The 17,860-nt window shown below is 37.9% G+C and overlaps 2 protein-coding genes across 3 annotated transcripts; both read right to left on the reverse strand.

Annotated features, from left to right (window-relative positions):
- Positions 1 to 4,035: 4,035 nt before the first annotated feature.
- On the reverse strand, positions 4,036 to 6,994 carry pane1 (proliferation associated nuclear element). The gene is made up of 6 exons (XM_077201454.1): positions 6,820 to 6,994; positions 6,643 to 6,722; positions 5,879 to 5,977; positions 5,577 to 5,656; positions 5,022 to 5,113; positions 4,036 to 4,542 (listed from the first exon to the last, which is right to left on the reverse strand). The coding sequence occupies exons 1-6, from the start codon at positions 6,874 to 6,876 to the stop codon at positions 4,399 to 4,401; spliced, it is 552 nt and encodes a 183-aa protein (XP_077057569.1). The 5' UTR covers positions 6,877 to 6,994; the 3' UTR covers positions 4,036 to 4,398.
- Positions 6,995 to 7,663: 669 nt separating this feature from the next.
- LOC143710363 (putative RNA-binding protein Luc7-like 1) lies at positions 7,664 to 17,193 on the reverse strand. Of its 2 annotated transcripts, none has more exons than XM_077201310.1 (10): positions 16,594 to 17,193; positions 15,516 to 15,610; positions 15,290 to 15,388; positions 15,088 to 15,198; positions 13,003 to 13,146; positions 11,518 to 11,694; positions 11,263 to 11,441; positions 9,864 to 9,893; positions 9,650 to 9,787; positions 7,664 to 8,743 (listed from the first exon to the last, which is right to left on the reverse strand). In XM_077201310.1, the coding sequence occupies exons 1-10, from the start codon at positions 16,652 to 16,654 to the stop codon at positions 8,497 to 8,499; spliced, it is 1,281 nt and encodes a 426-aa protein (XP_077057425.1). In that variant the 5' UTR covers positions 16,655 to 17,193; the 3' UTR covers positions 7,664 to 8,496. The 2 variants fall into 2 exon arrangements, with proteins under 2 accessions (XP_077057425.1, XP_077057426.1); XM_077201311.1 differs by having other exon boundaries at positions 7,664 to 8,716; positions 16,594 to 17,190.
- Between the last annotated feature and the right edge of the window lie 667 nt (positions 17,194 to 17,860).

A 17,860-nucleotide genomic window follows, 5' to 3' on the forward strand; every position in this document is an offset into this window, starting at 1 on the left:
AAAGTGCTACCGATATAAAGTGCATCAGTGTGAGCTCTAATATTATTTCTCAGTTAATATCTCAGATACATAGCAATGAGTTTGAAGGGAGACGTTGCCGGAAGTTTCGTAGCTCTATACTCATGTATGTCTATTATTGACTCATCTGTTTATTTCTCAATAGAAATTAAGACACAATTTGAGACAACGTTGATAGTTGAGTGAAAGTCCCCCGAGCACTAAAGAGCAACTCGTGAGCATGAAGAGTTTGAGCTGTGATCGCTGGTTTGATGCCTCTCTCCTCCTCAATACCAGCATTGTTCCCGAGGTCCGCTGAAAGGGAGCATCTGGTTTCTAGGACTTTTTGACTGTGTGTGTGTGTGTGTGTTTTGTAAGGAAACTCAGTGTCATCCTGTATTATCTGCTGTGGGAGGAAGAGGCAGGGCAGGAACGCTGAGGGATCCTGAGCTCTCCTGAGAGGCGAATACACACACAAGCACACACTATTGACACCAAACTCAAAGCTCACAAAGAACTTGTGATTTGATAACGGCTGTATATGATGTCACTGTCAAACCTGAAAGCACATAAATTCTCAGTCAAAACAAAGAAATACTGAAATGATATGCAGAACGAGATTTGTTTTTGTAGAGTGGGGCTTGATTGTGCAAAGCTCACTGTCACAATGCTAGAGTGTTTCTAAATGGTTATTGTGCAGTTTTTCAGGGGTTCTTCATGTTTTTTTAGCAGTTGTGTGTTGCCTGAGGTGTTTTGAGTGGTTTAACTTTTAACATGTTGCTAGGGTGTTGCTATGCTGTTGCTTAAGTGTTCTAGGTGGTGGCCAGGACATTGCTATGCGGGTGCTAGGTGCTCTGAGTGTCAAGTTTTTCTATAGAGCATTTTACTATATATCATGACCTTAACCTGTTGTTATGCCATTGTTATGCGGTTGCTAGGGTGTTGCTGCGCTGTTGCTAAAGTGTTCCAGGTGGTTACCAGGACAGTGCTATGCCGTTGCTATGTGCTCTGAGTGTCAAGTTTTTGAATAAAACATTTTACTATATGTCATGACTTTAAGCTGTTGTTATGTTGTTGCTATGCGGTTGCTATGGTGTTGCTACGCTGTTGCTAAAGTGTTCCAGGTGGTTACCAGGACAGTGCTATGCCGTTGCTATGTGCTCTGAGTGTCAAGTTTTTGAATAAAACATTTTACTATATGTCATGACTTTAAGCTGTTGTTATGTTGTTGCTATGCGGTTGCTATGGTGTTGCTACGCTGTTGCTAAAGTGTTCCAGGTGGTTACCAGGACAGTGCTATGCGGTTAATATGTGCTCTGAGTGTCAAGTCAGTGTCATTGCTATGTGGTTTCTAGGGTGTTGCTATGCAGTTTCTATGTGTTCTAAGTGTTTTATTATGCTCCAATGTCATTGCTAGAATTTTCTGGGTAGTTGCTTAGTGTGTTGAGTGGATTTACTTTTAACATGTTGTTGTGTGGTTGCTACGGTGTTGCTATGCTGTGGCTAAAGTGTTCCAGCTGGTTGCCAGGAGAGTGCTATGCTGCTATAGGTGGTTGCTAGCTGAATTGTTTTAAAGAAGTTGCTATGTGTTTTCGGCAAGGTTGCTAGGGTGTTGCTTCGCAGTTCTCATGTACTCAGGATGTCAAGCCAATTTTTCCCGTATAGTGCTTTTCACAAAATATATATTGTTTCAAAGCAGCTTTACCCATAATAACACAACTTTCCTCCCCAAGACACATAATATAAGCGATCATTCATGTCTGCAGCACAAACGAGTTCAACTTTAAAGTTTAACACTCAGCATCAGGGGTTTGATCGGATCGCTAACTATGAGCAGCACCAATAGTGGTGCTTGATTTAGCAAACACACACTTTACCTGGCCATAAATAAAGGCAGGAATGTGTGTGAAAATGGTACGTGCGGGCAGAAACGCTTTCAATGCCGTCCTGCTCTGCCAATCTCTCAGCATATGAACACACACACACACACACACACACACACACACACTGCATTATTCAGGAACAGAATGTTGAGTGGGACAAAGGCAGGCCTCTGGAGAGACAGCTGCACTGTAGATGTGTTTGTGAAGGACTCAAATGGGCACCAACACAACAGATCATGGAACAATATCACACAAACCTACCGAGACTGAACTAAAGCACCATTTCAATGCATTGTGTGTGTGACCTCAGAAATACCTATAGCAGACCAATCATTTGGGACAATACTTGACTAATAATGCCTTTTATATTTAAGGATAGAATACAGCTTTCTAGAAAGAAAGCCGAAATGTATCGATTGCTTTCAAAATGGAAAGGTTGTGGATTCAATCCCAATTTGTGGTTGTTAAAAGAATGGTCAAATGAAAGTGCGATGGGCTCTCCCTCTCGTGTGTCTGAGGGGTAAGAGGATATCGGGACCGTGACCCTGTGCATGAAGTGGTCAGTGAAGAGACGGTCAAATGAGGTCAGTCACGAGGGAGCGAGCGGAAAGGTTGAGAAAGAGAGAGAGAGACGCTGCCACAGGTAAGATGCCAGAAAGCCTTTTTGCCATTTCTTCGCAGAGCGTCCAGTATTCAGGACTCGGGTTACTGATAGGATTGGTTTGCAACAGGTGAGGTTGTCATGGAAACGCAAAAGAGGAAAGGAGTTAGGGGAAACACAAGAGCATTTGGGATGAGGTTACTATAGTGCAGCAAACGGCCCTTATTCAGAGTAGACCAGGGTTATTATAGGTGACTAAACCTATAAACATTTTTTTTTTGTCACTGTCACCCCTCTTATTGAGCATTGATGTGAAAATGCACTATATCCATACTTAAATGAAAGCTTTGGAATACAGCCCTAAGGTTGGTCTCTTAAAAGGTTATAGAAGTTTAAGTTGTGTACTGTACTTTTTTTTATTCAAAATATACATTTTATAATATATCTTTACTCTAAATTTGCTATAAAATCGAAGCCATATGTCTAACAAGTTGATATCACAAAAATTGAAGATTGTGTTTAGGCGTAATACCAAAAATAGCCACTGGGTGAAACCCATAATCCATTGAAAAAAAAAAATGTATGCCTCGACCTGTAATACATTAATACATTTCTGTCACAATATCACATCTATCACAAAACAGTGGCCAAATATGGAACCTTGAGACTCAGACCTTTCCATTGATATGTGATTTGTCATAATTAGAAAACGTGTTGATTATAAAATAGTTAAAATATGAAATATGACTCCGCCCACTAGGAGGAGGAGCCCGCGAAAATGATTTAAAGAACCGTTTCCATGGTCACGCAACATCTGATTTCAAAACGGTTTTCACAGGATGAATTGTGAGTTTTTAAGCTTTCGAATGATACCCAAGTTATGATGATTACTCAAATATGTGATGATTTTGTGAAAAAAAGTGGGGAGCTAGTGGGATGGTGAAGATGTTAACTGGAATAAATAAATGTTAACTTGCAATAAAATATATAAAAAACCCTTAAACTTATTTTATTCATAGCTAGTTATCAACGAAGCGTTTCTCATTTTCATTCAGTTTAACTTGAAGTACTAAAACTAAAATTACTAAAAAAATGCAGACATATTCAAAGTAATATAACTAATAAAAATGAAAAAAAAAAAACATAAATATGACTAAAACCAAATAAAATAAAAAAGGGAAGTATAATATGAAATGTAATAAAAATCTATTATATCATCTCAGTGACACTGAAATAACACTGGAGTTGACGGCATATTTAATTACGCAAATCATTGCGTTACTTTTAGAATTCAAAATATTAGGAAAACATTCATGTCAATAAAAGTATTTACAGTAACATAATTATTGGATATCAAGACGTTTCAGGTCAATAATAATATTGATTTCTATGAATACCAATCAAAAGCTTGGACTCATCTACTCATTCTTTTTTATTAATATTATCATCAGCTACAATTGAGAATAATAAACTATAAAATAACACAACATGGATTCCTGTAGTGCTTGAAAAAAACAAATATAATAAAGAAAAAAAATCCCAAGTACACCCAAACTTTTTACTAGTATGGTGTAAATATATGACAAACCTTTATTTAACTGTAGCAGTAAAAAAGTAAAACTTAAATAGCACATTCAATCAGTACAGTCATTTGGTTAAAATCTCAAATATTTTATTTACAAATATTGTAATGGTGTAATTATTTAGGAGAGAGCCATTAGTTACCCAATGGCTCCCCCTGCTGGTTTGGAGGCTTTACTAATTCAGTTAAAGAGTGAATAAGACAATAAGGTCACATGGGAAAGGTGAAATATTCCTGTCAGCCTGAACTACTGTGCGCTCCTGAGAGATGATCTGCAGCCCGTCTGAAGCAGTCTTCATGCACTTCATAGAGTCACTGATTGATCTCGTCAGAGGTCAGTCCTCCTCGAGGTCAGAGGTCGCAGAGCAGCGGGTCAGGGAGGACAGGTAGAGGGCAGTCGTTGCTATGGGAGACATTCCCGCCGAAACCTTCAGGATGTTGAGGATCCGCATGGATGCTGCGATCACACCATCTGCAGTCTGACACAGAGAGTGTGTGTGTGTGAGTGAGAGATGCGTGTTGAGTGAGTGTGTGTGTTTGTGTGTGTGAGAGAGAGATGCGTGTTGAGTGAGAGTGTGTGTGAGTGAGAGACGTGTGTTGAGTGAGTGAGTGTGTGTGTGTGTGTGAGAGAGAGAGACGCGTGTTGAGTGAGTGTGTGTGTGTGTGTGAGAGAGAGAGACGTGTGTTGATGAGTGAGTGAGTGTGTGTGTGTGTGTGTGTGTGTGTGTGAGAGAGGAGAGACGCGTGTTGAGTGAGGGTGTGTGTGTGTGTGAGAGAGAGAGAGACGTGTGTTGATGAGTGAGTGTGTGTGTGTGTGTGTGTGTGTGAGAGAGAGTGACTGTGTGAGTGAGAGAGTGTGTGTGTCAGTGTCTGTGTGAGTGAGTGTGTGGGAGAGAGTGTGTGTGTGAGATTGAGAGAGTGAGTGTGTGTGTGTGTGTGTGTGTGTGTGAACACTTACCCTGTGCTCAGCGCAGAGGACGGGACACTGATGTGAAGCAGCTAGTTTTCTCACACTGACCAAACGCTCCCGAGTGTGAGAGCCACAGCGAGCTGCAAACACACACACAGACCACAAACTCTTCTGACAATCATCAGAGACTATTAATACTTTTATTCAGCAAGGATGCATTAAATTGATCAAAAGTGACAGTAAAGACATTTATAATGTTACAGAAGATTCTATTTCAAATAAATGCTGTTCTATAGAACTTTCTGTTCATTAAAGAATCCTGAAAAATAAAAAGTATCAGTTTCCTCAAAAATGTTTTCAACACTGATAATAATCATACATGTTTCTTGAGCATCAAGTCATCATATTCGAGTGATTTCTGAAGGATCATGTGACACTGAAGACTGGAGTAATGATGCTGAAAACTCAGCTTTGATCACAGGAATAAATTACATTTTACTATATATTCACGTAGAAAACAGAAGGTGCGGACGCTAATAAAGTTATTGTTATAGTTATCCTTCTTGGTGAGAAAGGGCCTTTAAGGCTCTCACTCAGACTCACCATCAGTGACCAGGAAACACACCTTCCCCAGGAAACAGTCTGAGTGCAGATGAGCGAGAGAGCTCTCGACTGACTGGAGACTAGAGAGAGAGAGAGAGAGTGAGTGTGTGTAAGAGAGAGAGAGAGAGTGAGTGTGTGTAAGAGAGAGAGAGAGAGTGTGTAAGAAAGAGAGAGAGAGAGAGTGAGAGAGAGAGAGAGAGAGAGAGAGAGAGAGAGAGAGAGAGAGAGAGAGAGAGAGAGAGAGAGAGAGAGAGAGAGAGAGAGAGAGAGAGAGAGAGAGAGAGAGAGAGAGAGAGGTGTACCTGCGCTCGGACATTAAACTGATTATGAAAACTATTAAATCAATCCGCGGGCGAGTGTCCTTGTTCTCGACAGGCAGAGGGAGTTTTCTGGCCAGCCGGCTGAAAGACATCAGGAACATTCACACTAGTTTATGTACAGTACAGTCAAACCATCACTTATTCAGACACCTTCAACATTTCTCACATTATCACAGTTTATTCGCTTTATTCACTCAGTTATCAAATCAGTTGATATTTCACTGGTTTTGTCCATCCTTCTGTTAGACTGTCTCACAAATGAATTATGTTGAATATCTGTCATCTGTTCAATTTAACTACACAATTAGATACTACCAGTTTAGCTCAACCGATTACCAAGTAATGCTTTATAAAGTTCAGTCTGTGCTGTGAAAAGGTCACATTAGCAATTAAATAAAAAACTCTAGCAAAACATGGTCAGCTCAAAGTGTCTGAATAATTTTTGGGTATAATATTTCACAGTTGACTTTATTTTGCTATCCTCACTTATATAAATGAACTATAGTTCCCTGCACCCACTAACAAAAACATATATATCTGGTGTCTGAATGATTTTTGGTTTGACTGTACATTAAAAACAGTCACATTATATTAACAATATCAGTTTACATTACAATAATAATTAGAAGTCTATATACCATGAATTTTAGCAGAAATTGTAATTATTATTTTTAATAAATAGATAATATTTTACAACAAAAAATAACGGTTTTGAATATTTAACTCAACTTAGATATGTCACTCACACATTGACGTTGAACTCTTTCTCATACTGTACAATGGCGTCGGCTAGTTTGGACTGAAGCTCCTCTTCATTTTCAACCAACTACCATAAGAGACAGTAAGTATTAAATATTAAAATACACTATCTTAGTAAAATGAAGAATAAACGAATCAAGAGCATCAATGACATTATTACTCACGAGGACAGTAGCGGTGTTCAGCTCGGGGACTTTAGTGTACGGTCTCAGGAGTGACATGATGAGGAGAACGCGTTTAAATTATGAAATACGCCTTTACTTGTTTGTTTATCTTAATAATAAGAACAGCGAAAGCTCGTTAGTCGCTGCTTCCTGCTCGCGCTCATTTTCAAAGTTCACGCGCATGACGTCACATTGACGCGACCCGCCACAGTGCGCGCGCTGCTGCCCTCGCGCGTACAGAAACAAACTCACATTCACAAATAAGACGAAATTAATTATATTAATTTCAATATTTTTTTTTACTATTTTTTTTAACCAAAAAAGGGTCTATCTATCTGACACAGTATATATATATAGTAGTCAACATATGAAGTGGATGAAAAAAGTTATACATTAATTTTGAACGATACCCGTTCTTGTCTTAGGACTTTTTTGATTCACTTCAAATGTTGACTACTGTACATTTATATACAGACATTAACTAGTTTGAGATTTATATATATACAAATCTGATATCAGATACTGTAAAATGCGGCAACTTGTAACTGATTTAATCCTTTAATTTAGTTTGGTTGGTTTACCAATGTATTCAAGCTGATTCTGTGAAGATAATGCATTTTTGATCTAAAAAAAGTAAAATAAGACTGGAATAAATATAGATGTAATCACACGCAGTACATTTTTAGGGTAACAAGTGTGGTGGACTTTTTACACGTTTAACACTTTTCTTGCATTGTACAAACTGTAATTCCGTGCAAATCTACTATAAATATTGACATCGATTTCAACAGAAGCAGAAAATCCACTCCAACGACATTCAAGAAGATGTAAAGCCCGAAACATGTAAACAACGAAAGCAACAGATTTATTGTTTCATAGCATAATGACAAGGCAAGATGAAGTTTCAAGACAACGTCTCAACACCGCAAAACCAAAGAGTGATAAAAAGGGGAAAAGAGAAACTCTGAAAACATCCTGGTACCATGAGAAACAATGTAAGCCGAGCTATAAACGTGTGCGGTTATGTGTGAAAAGTTGGTCTGGTTTATGTGTGTGTGTGTGGGGGGGGGGGGGGGATAAAAATAAAAATCACCAGGTTAAGATCTCAGTTCAAGCTGAGTTTATATCCATGAAAAGATGAAATAAGAGGGGGAACAAACATGAAAAAAATAATATCCACATCAAAATCATTTCAGTCAATTAATGACCTTTAATTATTAAAAAAGGGAAAAAAGAACCAGTTTAAAATGCTGAGAAAAAAAAAAAACGTTCTCTTCAGTGTTGGTTTTATATTCCCGCAGGCGTTTCCTTCATCCGCCTGCCCTTATTTTCCAAGATAAAAAAAAGCTACTTCTAAACACACTCTTTCCCCTCTACACTTCCATCAAAAGTTCTTTTGGTTTTGCTGACTAGTTTGGAGCAACTAGATCACGGTGCGTAACTCTTGCTGTCTGAGGCGTTGTTTGTATCTCAAATAATGATGCTGGTCTCTCTCACACACACACACACACTCTCACACACACATCTGCGACTGGCTTCCTCTCTGTAGCCGCCGAGCTTCTACTGATGTATAAGTAACCGGATGAAACGGTCACTCAGTTATTGACAGATCAGTGTGGGCGACTGCCGGCTACGGGACGTGACAGGGATCGTTGTAAAATGTCTGATTCTCGTGTGCTAGATCTCTCCGGACTCTCTCTCCTCGGAGCTGGAGCGCTGATCCCGCTCCAGAGACACGGATCGCTCCCGCTCTCCCGTTTGGCTGATGTCTGGGGAGGCCGGGGATCGCTCTCTCTCCGGGTCCCGGCGCCCGTTGTCCCGCCATCTCTCGTCCGCGGGGTTTTCCCGCCATCTCTCCTGAGGAAGAGGCTGTTCCGGGTCTCTGGTGTGGGAAGACCTGGAGAAATCCAGGTCAGAGCCAGTACTTAAGAGTGCGACAGAGGAAACATTGTTAAATACTAGTTTGTTCTTTTATGTTTACAACACAAAGATTCATTTCATTGTTAACTAATTTCAACTAATTTAAAATCCACATATAAATGTAACAAAATAAAAGTGATATCTAATTATTTAAAACAGTTTCAGATCATTTTAAATGTATGTTTAGAATTTAAGCGATTTAGTAATAAAAAATAAAATAAAATAAAAAATGAGTATAAAATAAATTAGTACATTTTAAAATAATTCAAATTTTTATTATAAATTACTTAAATTGAATTACTCATTTAAATTCCAAATAAATAATTTAAAAATGATTGAAAATAGTTTCAGATTTTAATTCCAAACATAAATATGAAATTTAGATTAATTTCAAACTACTTTAAATAGTTTAAAATAAAGTTAAATAATATATATTTGGAATTTTAATTAATAGTTTGAAAACAATTTAAAATAAAATTCCAACAAATTAATACATTTCAAATGATTTAAGTAAATATAATAAAATACAAAAATTATATTTAAATATATAATAAAATAAGTTGATTTAAAAATAATTTCAATTTTAACTATATATTTTTTTAAAGTAATTTAGAATTATTGAAAATAGTTTCAAATTTTCATTCCAAATGTTCAATCACTTAATTTAAAAAATAAATAAAATTATGTTATATTTAAATTCCAAATACTATTTATTTAATAATTTATAAATAATTTCCATTATTTAATAAAATGTAAATCATAATTATTTAACACATTGGTTTCTTGTCATAATGCTGTTGTTTACACTGATTTTTACCACACATAACTGCCCTTGACAACGGTTCAATCAGTGTAAATCATGCCTGGTGCTCAAATGTAATAGTTTCTCAATCTGACGTTGATCTGGTACCTCTTCCTTTTGCTCCTGTGCGAGTGGGAGCGAGAGCGATGGCGATCTTTGTGTCTGTGTTTCCTCTCCCGCTCTCGTTCCCGTTCTCCATCCTCACGGTGCCGACGAGAGCGATGGGAGGACGAGCTTCCTCCTTCCCTGAAAACCAGAGAGAAAGATGCAGAAACAGGAGATTTCATGGCAGATGTTACGAGAAATAAAAAACGATCCTCACCGATATCGCTCGCCACTCCTGGATCTGGACCTAAAACGAGAGGGATAAAGCGATGATCACAATTAAAAGGGGACAAATCATCATGATGAAGCACAATTAATATTGTGTCGCTTCTTTAAACTTAATTTTCAGATAGATTCGATCATTTTGATTCATTTCTGCGATTTTCAAAGCACTGGTTCCACTATTTGGAGGCCCAATTATGAACAAACTAAATAGGGACTGGAATCAAAAAGCGATTCCAATTCAGGCATCGGATACGTATAAAATACAAATTTTGATTCCTCATACCGATTCCATTGTGAGCATTTCAATATGACGTTAAACAACTCAAGCGTGAGACGACTCACTGTTTTCAGTGCTGCAAGTGTGTGTCACAGTATATTGGATCCGTGCAGCTCTTACAGTAGCAGTGTGTAATTTTTAGCGGCATCTAGTGGTGAGATTTGCGAATTGCAAACAGCAAGTCACTCGCGGTCTATCCCTCGGTTTACAAACTCGAATGAGAAGCTACGGTGGCCGACGTAAGACAAAAGATGTCGTTGTCTGAGTCTGAGTCAGCAGCAGAGAGTAGTAAGTCAAGCAATGAGGTTTCTTTAGCGCTGTTTGTTCGCTTTCGGCTACGGTAGAAACATGACGTCACAATATGTCGACCTTCATAGAAGGGGATTCCCGCGCCTATGTAGATATAAATGTCTCATTCTAAGGTAATAAAAACATAACGGCGCATTGAGTAAGGTCTTTATACACCACTGAACACACAGTTATGGATCTTATATTGCATTTCTGTCAATAGATCCTAAGAAATATCACACATTGCACCTTTAAAGTGACAGCAGCCTAATATTCCTGCTGCCGTCTCAATAACACTAATCAAAAGAGAAAATTCACTCGTTCTAGACTAAAACAATTTTGTAACTATATTTGTAACGAATATTTTATTTATAAAGTGCAGTGTTATTCTACATTTGATTATTTTTCTGTTCCTTGAATACATGAAAATCTTAAAACAAATTGTTTATTCAGTGGTATTTATTTGATTTTTCCATTGCTGACTTTTTATTCGTGTTTTTTTTAAATTACTGAGTGTTTACTTTAATAATGCTTGAAATTTATATTAGTTAGGCCAGTTGTTTTTTTATGATATTTTTAAACCACAGGCAAACGTTTCTTCCTTGTGTAAGTGTTCTTTAGCCTGTTGATTTTTGTTCACGATATTCAGCTACAATTAAATGTTTTGCAATAAGACTAAATGTGAATGATATCTGTGAATGATTTTTTTGTTACCTTATTGAAATTAGGAATCAATAGGCAGAATCGAAATCGTTAAAATTCAAATGATACCCAACCCTACATGATTCGAGCGAGTGAAATGAAAGCCAATCACGCAGAAACGCACCTCCTGCGCTCCCTCTCTCTTTCCCGCTCTCTCTCCCGCTCCCTCTCACGCTCCTTCTCGCGCTCCTTCTCACGCTCCCGCTCTTTCTCCAGCTCCCACTCTCTGGCTCGCTCCTCTTCCCTGTCGCGCTCCTCTCTTCTCTTCGTGCGCATGCGCTCCTGTTTCTCCGTCACAGCTTTCTGGAAATCAGAGCAGTTCGTCAGCGAGATACTGATCGACTCCGGGGGGATTCAGCTCCGTTTGCTGCCATCTTACCCGCAGTTTGTCGAGTTTCTCACGGATTTCGATGAAACCCAGATGTAGTTTCCCTCCAAAGTGGTCGGCGAGTCTGCGGTCGTTGTCGTGGAGGCCGAGGTAAGCGGAGCAAACCTCACACACTCGCAGCTTCTGCTGCTGGAAGCTGGAGGCCGGCATAGAGTTGCGGTATATGTCCTAAACACAAACACGCACGATTAACTGTAATAATGCAGTTACAAACATGAACACCTTTCATTTGTGATTTATACAACAGGTATAAGCACTCATTTTTCCCTCTCTCAGTTCAGCTCATAAATGAGCAGCGATGAACATGTGACCATGAATTTATTAATGTACTGTATATCTGCGATTGAATGCATGTATGGATATGATATAATATTACTTTGCTCAAGTAGCCATAGAAAAATGGTAATTTGCAATTTTGCACAGCTCCTTTGAGTAGCCCTAATGTTCTATGTCCTTTTGTCTTAATCTTGTGCTTTTGTGCACAACAGCAGCCTCTGTTGTAACTCTTGCAGCAATTTCTCTAGGTCCAAACAAATTTCTCCTTGGGGAGACAAATAAAGATACTTTGACTTTGATTTAAATCAGATCTAGAAGACTAAAGTGTAGGGCGGCACAATTAATCGAATTTATAATCGCGATTACGGATGCCACGATTATTTAATCGTTCAAAGCCGCGATTACAAAAAAAGTCCACTTATATTATTCTGCGCTGAAGAGGTGTGTTTTAGAGCATGTCATGTTGTGAGGGGAATCACGACTACTTCAGAGAACCCAGCACAATAGGAACTACCAGGGACGTAAGTGTACGCTGAAATAAAAAGTCTCTCACCTCAGAAAAACGGACTTTCCTAGACGCTGTTTAGATAAACACAATTAACTAGGGCTGCACGATTATGACAAAAATCATAATTGTCAATTATTCCCTTTAATATTGTAATTGCGATTATTAATTACGATTATCACAATCTACATTGAATAATGTTTTGAATAGCTTTATGCCGTTGTTTGAAGCGACTGCATGCCATATTGTCATATCAAAATAAACATGCTGAAAAAACACTTCCTGAAAAACGTATTGCTTTTCTATAGCATAAAGCCTTAAATGTTTAATATATACTTTTTTTATTTATTCAAAGAAACCAAACCAAAGTAAAAATATGCATGGTATTAAAATGTTATACTAAAACTAAAATTAAAACAATGGGGAAAAAACCCTTAAGATGAGCTGTAGAAAGAAAAAAAAAACATCTTAAGCGCACAGAATAATGCAAGTAGACTTTTTTTTGGTAACTGCGCCTTTGAACGATTACATAATTGTGGCATCCGTAATTGTAATCACGATTACAAATTCGAATAATTGTGCCGTCGTACAATTGACTGTAATAATGCCATTGCAAACATGAACACCTTTGATTTGTGATTGGAATCAGTTCCAGAGGACTACAGTGATATGTCCAGCTTTGACCCCACACTGACCTCTGCCTCTTTCTTCAGGGTGCGTGTTTTCTCCACCTTCTCCAGCACCTGTTGAGCCTCCTCCACGTTCCCCTCGCCGCCCAGTTGCTCCGCACGCGCCAGCAGCTTCCCGATCTCCTCGTTCAGCTCGTGCACACGCTCCGCCTGCAACACACACACACACACACACACACACACACACGTCACACACTCAGAGCACAGCAAGAAGTCTTAAAGGTGGAGGAGTGAAAACAGGCTGGTTGATACTAACGGTCAGAGAGGGAGGGAAATGCTCATGAAAAACTAAAGACTTGGATAATATTATAAACTGATCTCTAGCTAAATAAAATAAAAACTATGAAAAGGCAAGATATTACGAAAGTCTGTTTATACCAAAAAATATATAAAAAAAACAATATCTCACAATTCTTTCTCCTCACATTTATAAGATTATAACTCATAATTCCGAGTTTACATCTCGCAATTCGGGCTTTTGTTCTCAGAATTCCGAGTTTACATCTCACAATTCGGGCTTTTGTTCTCAGAATTCCGAGTTTACATCTCATAATTTGGACTTTTGTTCTCAGAATTCCGAGTTTACATCTCACAATTTGGATATTTTTCTCAGAATTCCGAGTTTACATCTCACAATTTGGACTTTTGTTCTCAGAATTCCGAGTTTACATCTCATAATTTGGACTTTTGTTCTCAGAATTCCGAGTTTACATCTCATAATTTGGACTTTTGTTCTCAGAATTCCGAGTTTACATCTCACAATTTGGATATTTTTCTCAGAATTCCGAATTTACATCTCACAATTTGGACTTTTGTTCTCAGAATTCCGAGTTTACATCTCACAATTTGGATATTTTTCTCAGAATTCCGAGTTTACATCTCACAATTTGGACTTTTGTTCTCAGAATTCCGAGTTTACATCTCATAATTTGGACTTTTGTTCTCAGAATTCCGAGTTTACATCTCACAATTTGGATTTTTTTTCTCAGAATTCCGAGTTTACATCTCACAATTTGGATTTTTTTTCTCAGAATTCCGAGTTTACATCTCACAATTTGGACTTTTGTTCTCAGAATTCCGAGTTTACATCTCACAATTCGGGCTTTTGTTCTCAGAATTCCGAGTTTACATCTCATAATTTGGACTTTTGTTCTCAGAATTCCGAGTTTACATCTCACAATTTGGATATTTTTCTCAGAATTCCGAGTTTACATCTCACAATTTGGACTTTTGTTCTCAGAATTCCGAGTTTACATCTCATAATTTGGACTTTTGTTCTCAGAATTCCGAGTTTACATCTCATAATTTGGACTTTTGTTCTCAGAATTCCGAGTTTACATCTCACAATTTGGATATTTTTCTCAGAATTCCGAATTTACATCTCACAATTTGGACTTTTGTTCTCAGAATTCCGAGTTTACATCTCACAATTTGGATATTTTTCTCAGAATTCCGAGTTTACATCTCACAATTTGGACTTTTGTTCTCAGAATTCCGAGTTTACATCTCATAATTTGGACTTTTGTTCTCAGAATTCCGAGTTTACATCTCACAATTTGGATTTTTTTTCTCAGAATTCCGAGTTTACATCTCACAATTTGGATTTTTTTTCTCAGAATTCCGAGTTTACATCTCACAATTTGGACTTTTGTTCTCAGAATTCCGAGTTTACATCTCACAATTCAGACATTTGTTCTCAGAATTCCGAGTTTATATCTCACAATTCCGAGTTTACATCTCACAATTCAAGACTTTTGTTCTCAGAATAGTGAGTCAGAATTTTGCAGTTACTTCTTTTATTCGGTGGTAGAAACAAGCTTCCATAACATATGGTCCCTCTAAAAAAGTTTGTCTGTATTTCCAAACAGGAAGTTGGAACGGGACACATCGAAGGGCTCATCCTCTTTTTATTCTCATAAAAAGACCATTTATATCCCAGCTGTGGACCATGAATGACTACGTGCTAGTCTGTGGATAAAAAGCAGGTGTGTGAAACTTCAATATGAAAATGATCTGAAAGTGAGATTGCCGAGAAGCAATGATTCAGGGATTCCCCACCGTTGCAGTGAGATCCGATCGTCAGCTCTTTACCTTGGCAGCCACTTCAGCACTGATTTCTTCCTGAGTTTCGGCCAGCCGTTTCTTGGCCAGTTCGGTTCTTCGGTCACAGTCTGCGATGAAGGACTGCAGGTGCTCTGAGGCCTGAGGAAACACACCACAATTAGCCATTTATGAGCGGTTTACACACACACACACAGCATAATGTAGATGATAGGAAATGGTTCATACTCACATCCAGCTCAAAGAAAAACTCCTGCTGTTTAGATGCGATCTCATAATCTGCTCTCAAAGCCAGATCATGAATCTTCACACACTCGCCCAGATCCATGCGCTGCACAAACATAAAGCAGGATGTCATAACATAACCGTGGTGAGGCATAAATCGAGCGCTGCAATTATCAAACAGGTTTTTAGATGAGTGAAGTCATAACCACTGACGAGATTGTTGAGACACTTACTGTTCCAGACAGTATGTCGTGAGGACAGGACTCCAGCAGATGACTCTTACACACACGCTCATCCGTGAACTTGATCCTCTGTCGCATCGTGTCGCCTGTGGGCAACCAGACCAGACAAAATAATGAGAAACAAAAATCAAGTCACAATCAAATCACGATCATGTCAAACACATAATGAGACACACCAATGAAAACAAACAATAGTGCCACAAATAAAATTATGATTCTCACTGATAATAATCATGAAAATCAATAAAATAATGACCTCAGTCAAAAGCATATTTTTGATCAACATCAAGATTTAACATTATATAATTGTCAACCAAATCAGGCTGATCAGAAATTGCCTAAAATCACGATTCTCATCAGGGCAAACGAATCCTCATAATCACATTCAATGAATTCGACTGATACGAAATCATTCCAGACTAATCCTAAGATACATGACAAGCCATTTTAATTATGAGAATATTATTAAAATAATGGTTCTAAATACATAAATAAAAAAGAGAACAACACTGATTATAAAGTCATGACAAAAAAATTATGATGATTTCATGAATCATCATGTTGATCAAACTACAGTTTCTACAGCCAAAAAAAGTAGAATAAGGGAATCAAAAATTACGTGTTTTGATTCATGCTTTTCCTCAATTAATTATTCATGAATCATAACAATCACGATTCTCATCAAATAATTAGAGGGATATTAAATATTTACAGACAAATCATAAGATTCATGACGTTTGATCAAATCAAGTAACTTAACTGAAATAATTATGAGAAACAACAACGGTGTTTAACAAATCACGGCAATCGAAAAGAATAACATTATTCATAAAACCATGGGAAATAATTCTCGTCAAACAAACCGATGATATCAATGCCATTTTATAATAATTAACCCAAATCCCAAGAGCCATGAATCATACGAAAACGTGATTTTTTAACAGACCAGTCAAGTAAACACTACATTTGAGCATGAATAAACGAGTTGAGTCGTTTAAAGTAAGGAATCAGGGTCTGAATCAAATTCCTGGGTTAGTTTCGCTTTGCTGAGAATGAAAGAAACACTCACCATCTCTGCTGGTTCCCATGAGCTGGTCCAGCATGGCTCGCATCTGCGCCTGGGCCGACATCTCCTCTCCACAGACACGTGTGTGTGTGTGTGTGATATATATCGCGTTTAACCGTTAAACTAGTGGTCTGTTTATCTAACCTGAGAAACTAACTCCTCACACAGCAGGCCTCAAAACCACCGGCCGCCGAAAACAAGGCAAACCACCTCGGCTAACACACTTTCTGTTCGCACTACGTTCACTTCTGTGTGTTAAACCCCTCAGATTGTGCAGCTTATAGTTGAGATGACGCTTAAATCTGTCAGATCATAAATCAGTGAGTTAGTCTTGACTCTCAATAGTCTCGTGCGTTAGCATTAGCGGCTAACTCTTCCCCCAACGCCCATGAAACCGCCTTATATGCGCTTATTATCAGTCCTGGCGCTGCTTTATCAGTCCGCAGATCAATTTTTGGTGTAGTGATCCATATTCGCAAAGTTTTGACAGTGTTTATTTTTTGTTGTTTTATTGTTTTATTTCTTTTTTCCCCCTCTCGGAATGAGACTTCCGACCCGCGCGCGCGCAGCTCCCGCTCGGTTACGCGGCCTCGAGGAAGTGCCGCACAGCACGCGCGCTAATTGGCTGACGGGCGGGTGACGTCATAACGGTCGCGCGGCTCAGCGAGTGTAGTTCGAGCCTGTGGAGCAACATGGACACAAAAAACTCATGTTGAACTGGTTAAATCGTTTTAAACGTAAATATTTCGCACCTAACAGCAAATTTAACAACACAAACCTGAATCTTTACCCCTAATGTCTCTAAAAAAAACACTTTCTCACACACACACACACACACACACACACACACACACACACACACACACATATATATATATATAGTGTGTGTGTGTGTTTCAGTAAGAAAGCATTTTTTATAACTGTAGTTTTTTTATAATTTTTTTAATATATTTTTATAAAAGAAAGTCTTTTTTATAATTTCCTGATGTTTTACAATGAGTTCTTTATATATGCAAATTAAAAAACTAATTCATAAGGTGAGATACAGTTTTTGACATTTATCAAGCTAATAAAACTAATATTTTTTTTCTATAATACTTTTGAGACTTTGAGACACTGGGTAGATTTAAGTTGTAAATTTAATCTTGTATAGAAATAAATATCAAGAACACACACATACACAATTCTGTTGTATAATTATGCATTTATAAATAATATATTTACATAAAATATGAATGATAAAAAATTTACACATGTTGTATAATGATGT

This window comes from Siphateles boraxobius, unplaced genomic scaffold (genome assembly GCF_051911475.1).
Source record: "Siphateles boraxobius isolate OS27281-9 unplaced genomic scaffold, OSU_SipBor_1 47, whole genome shotgun sequence".
Lineage (NCBI taxonomy): Eukaryota > Metazoa > Chordata > Actinopteri > Cypriniformes > Leuciscidae > Siphateles > Siphateles boraxobius.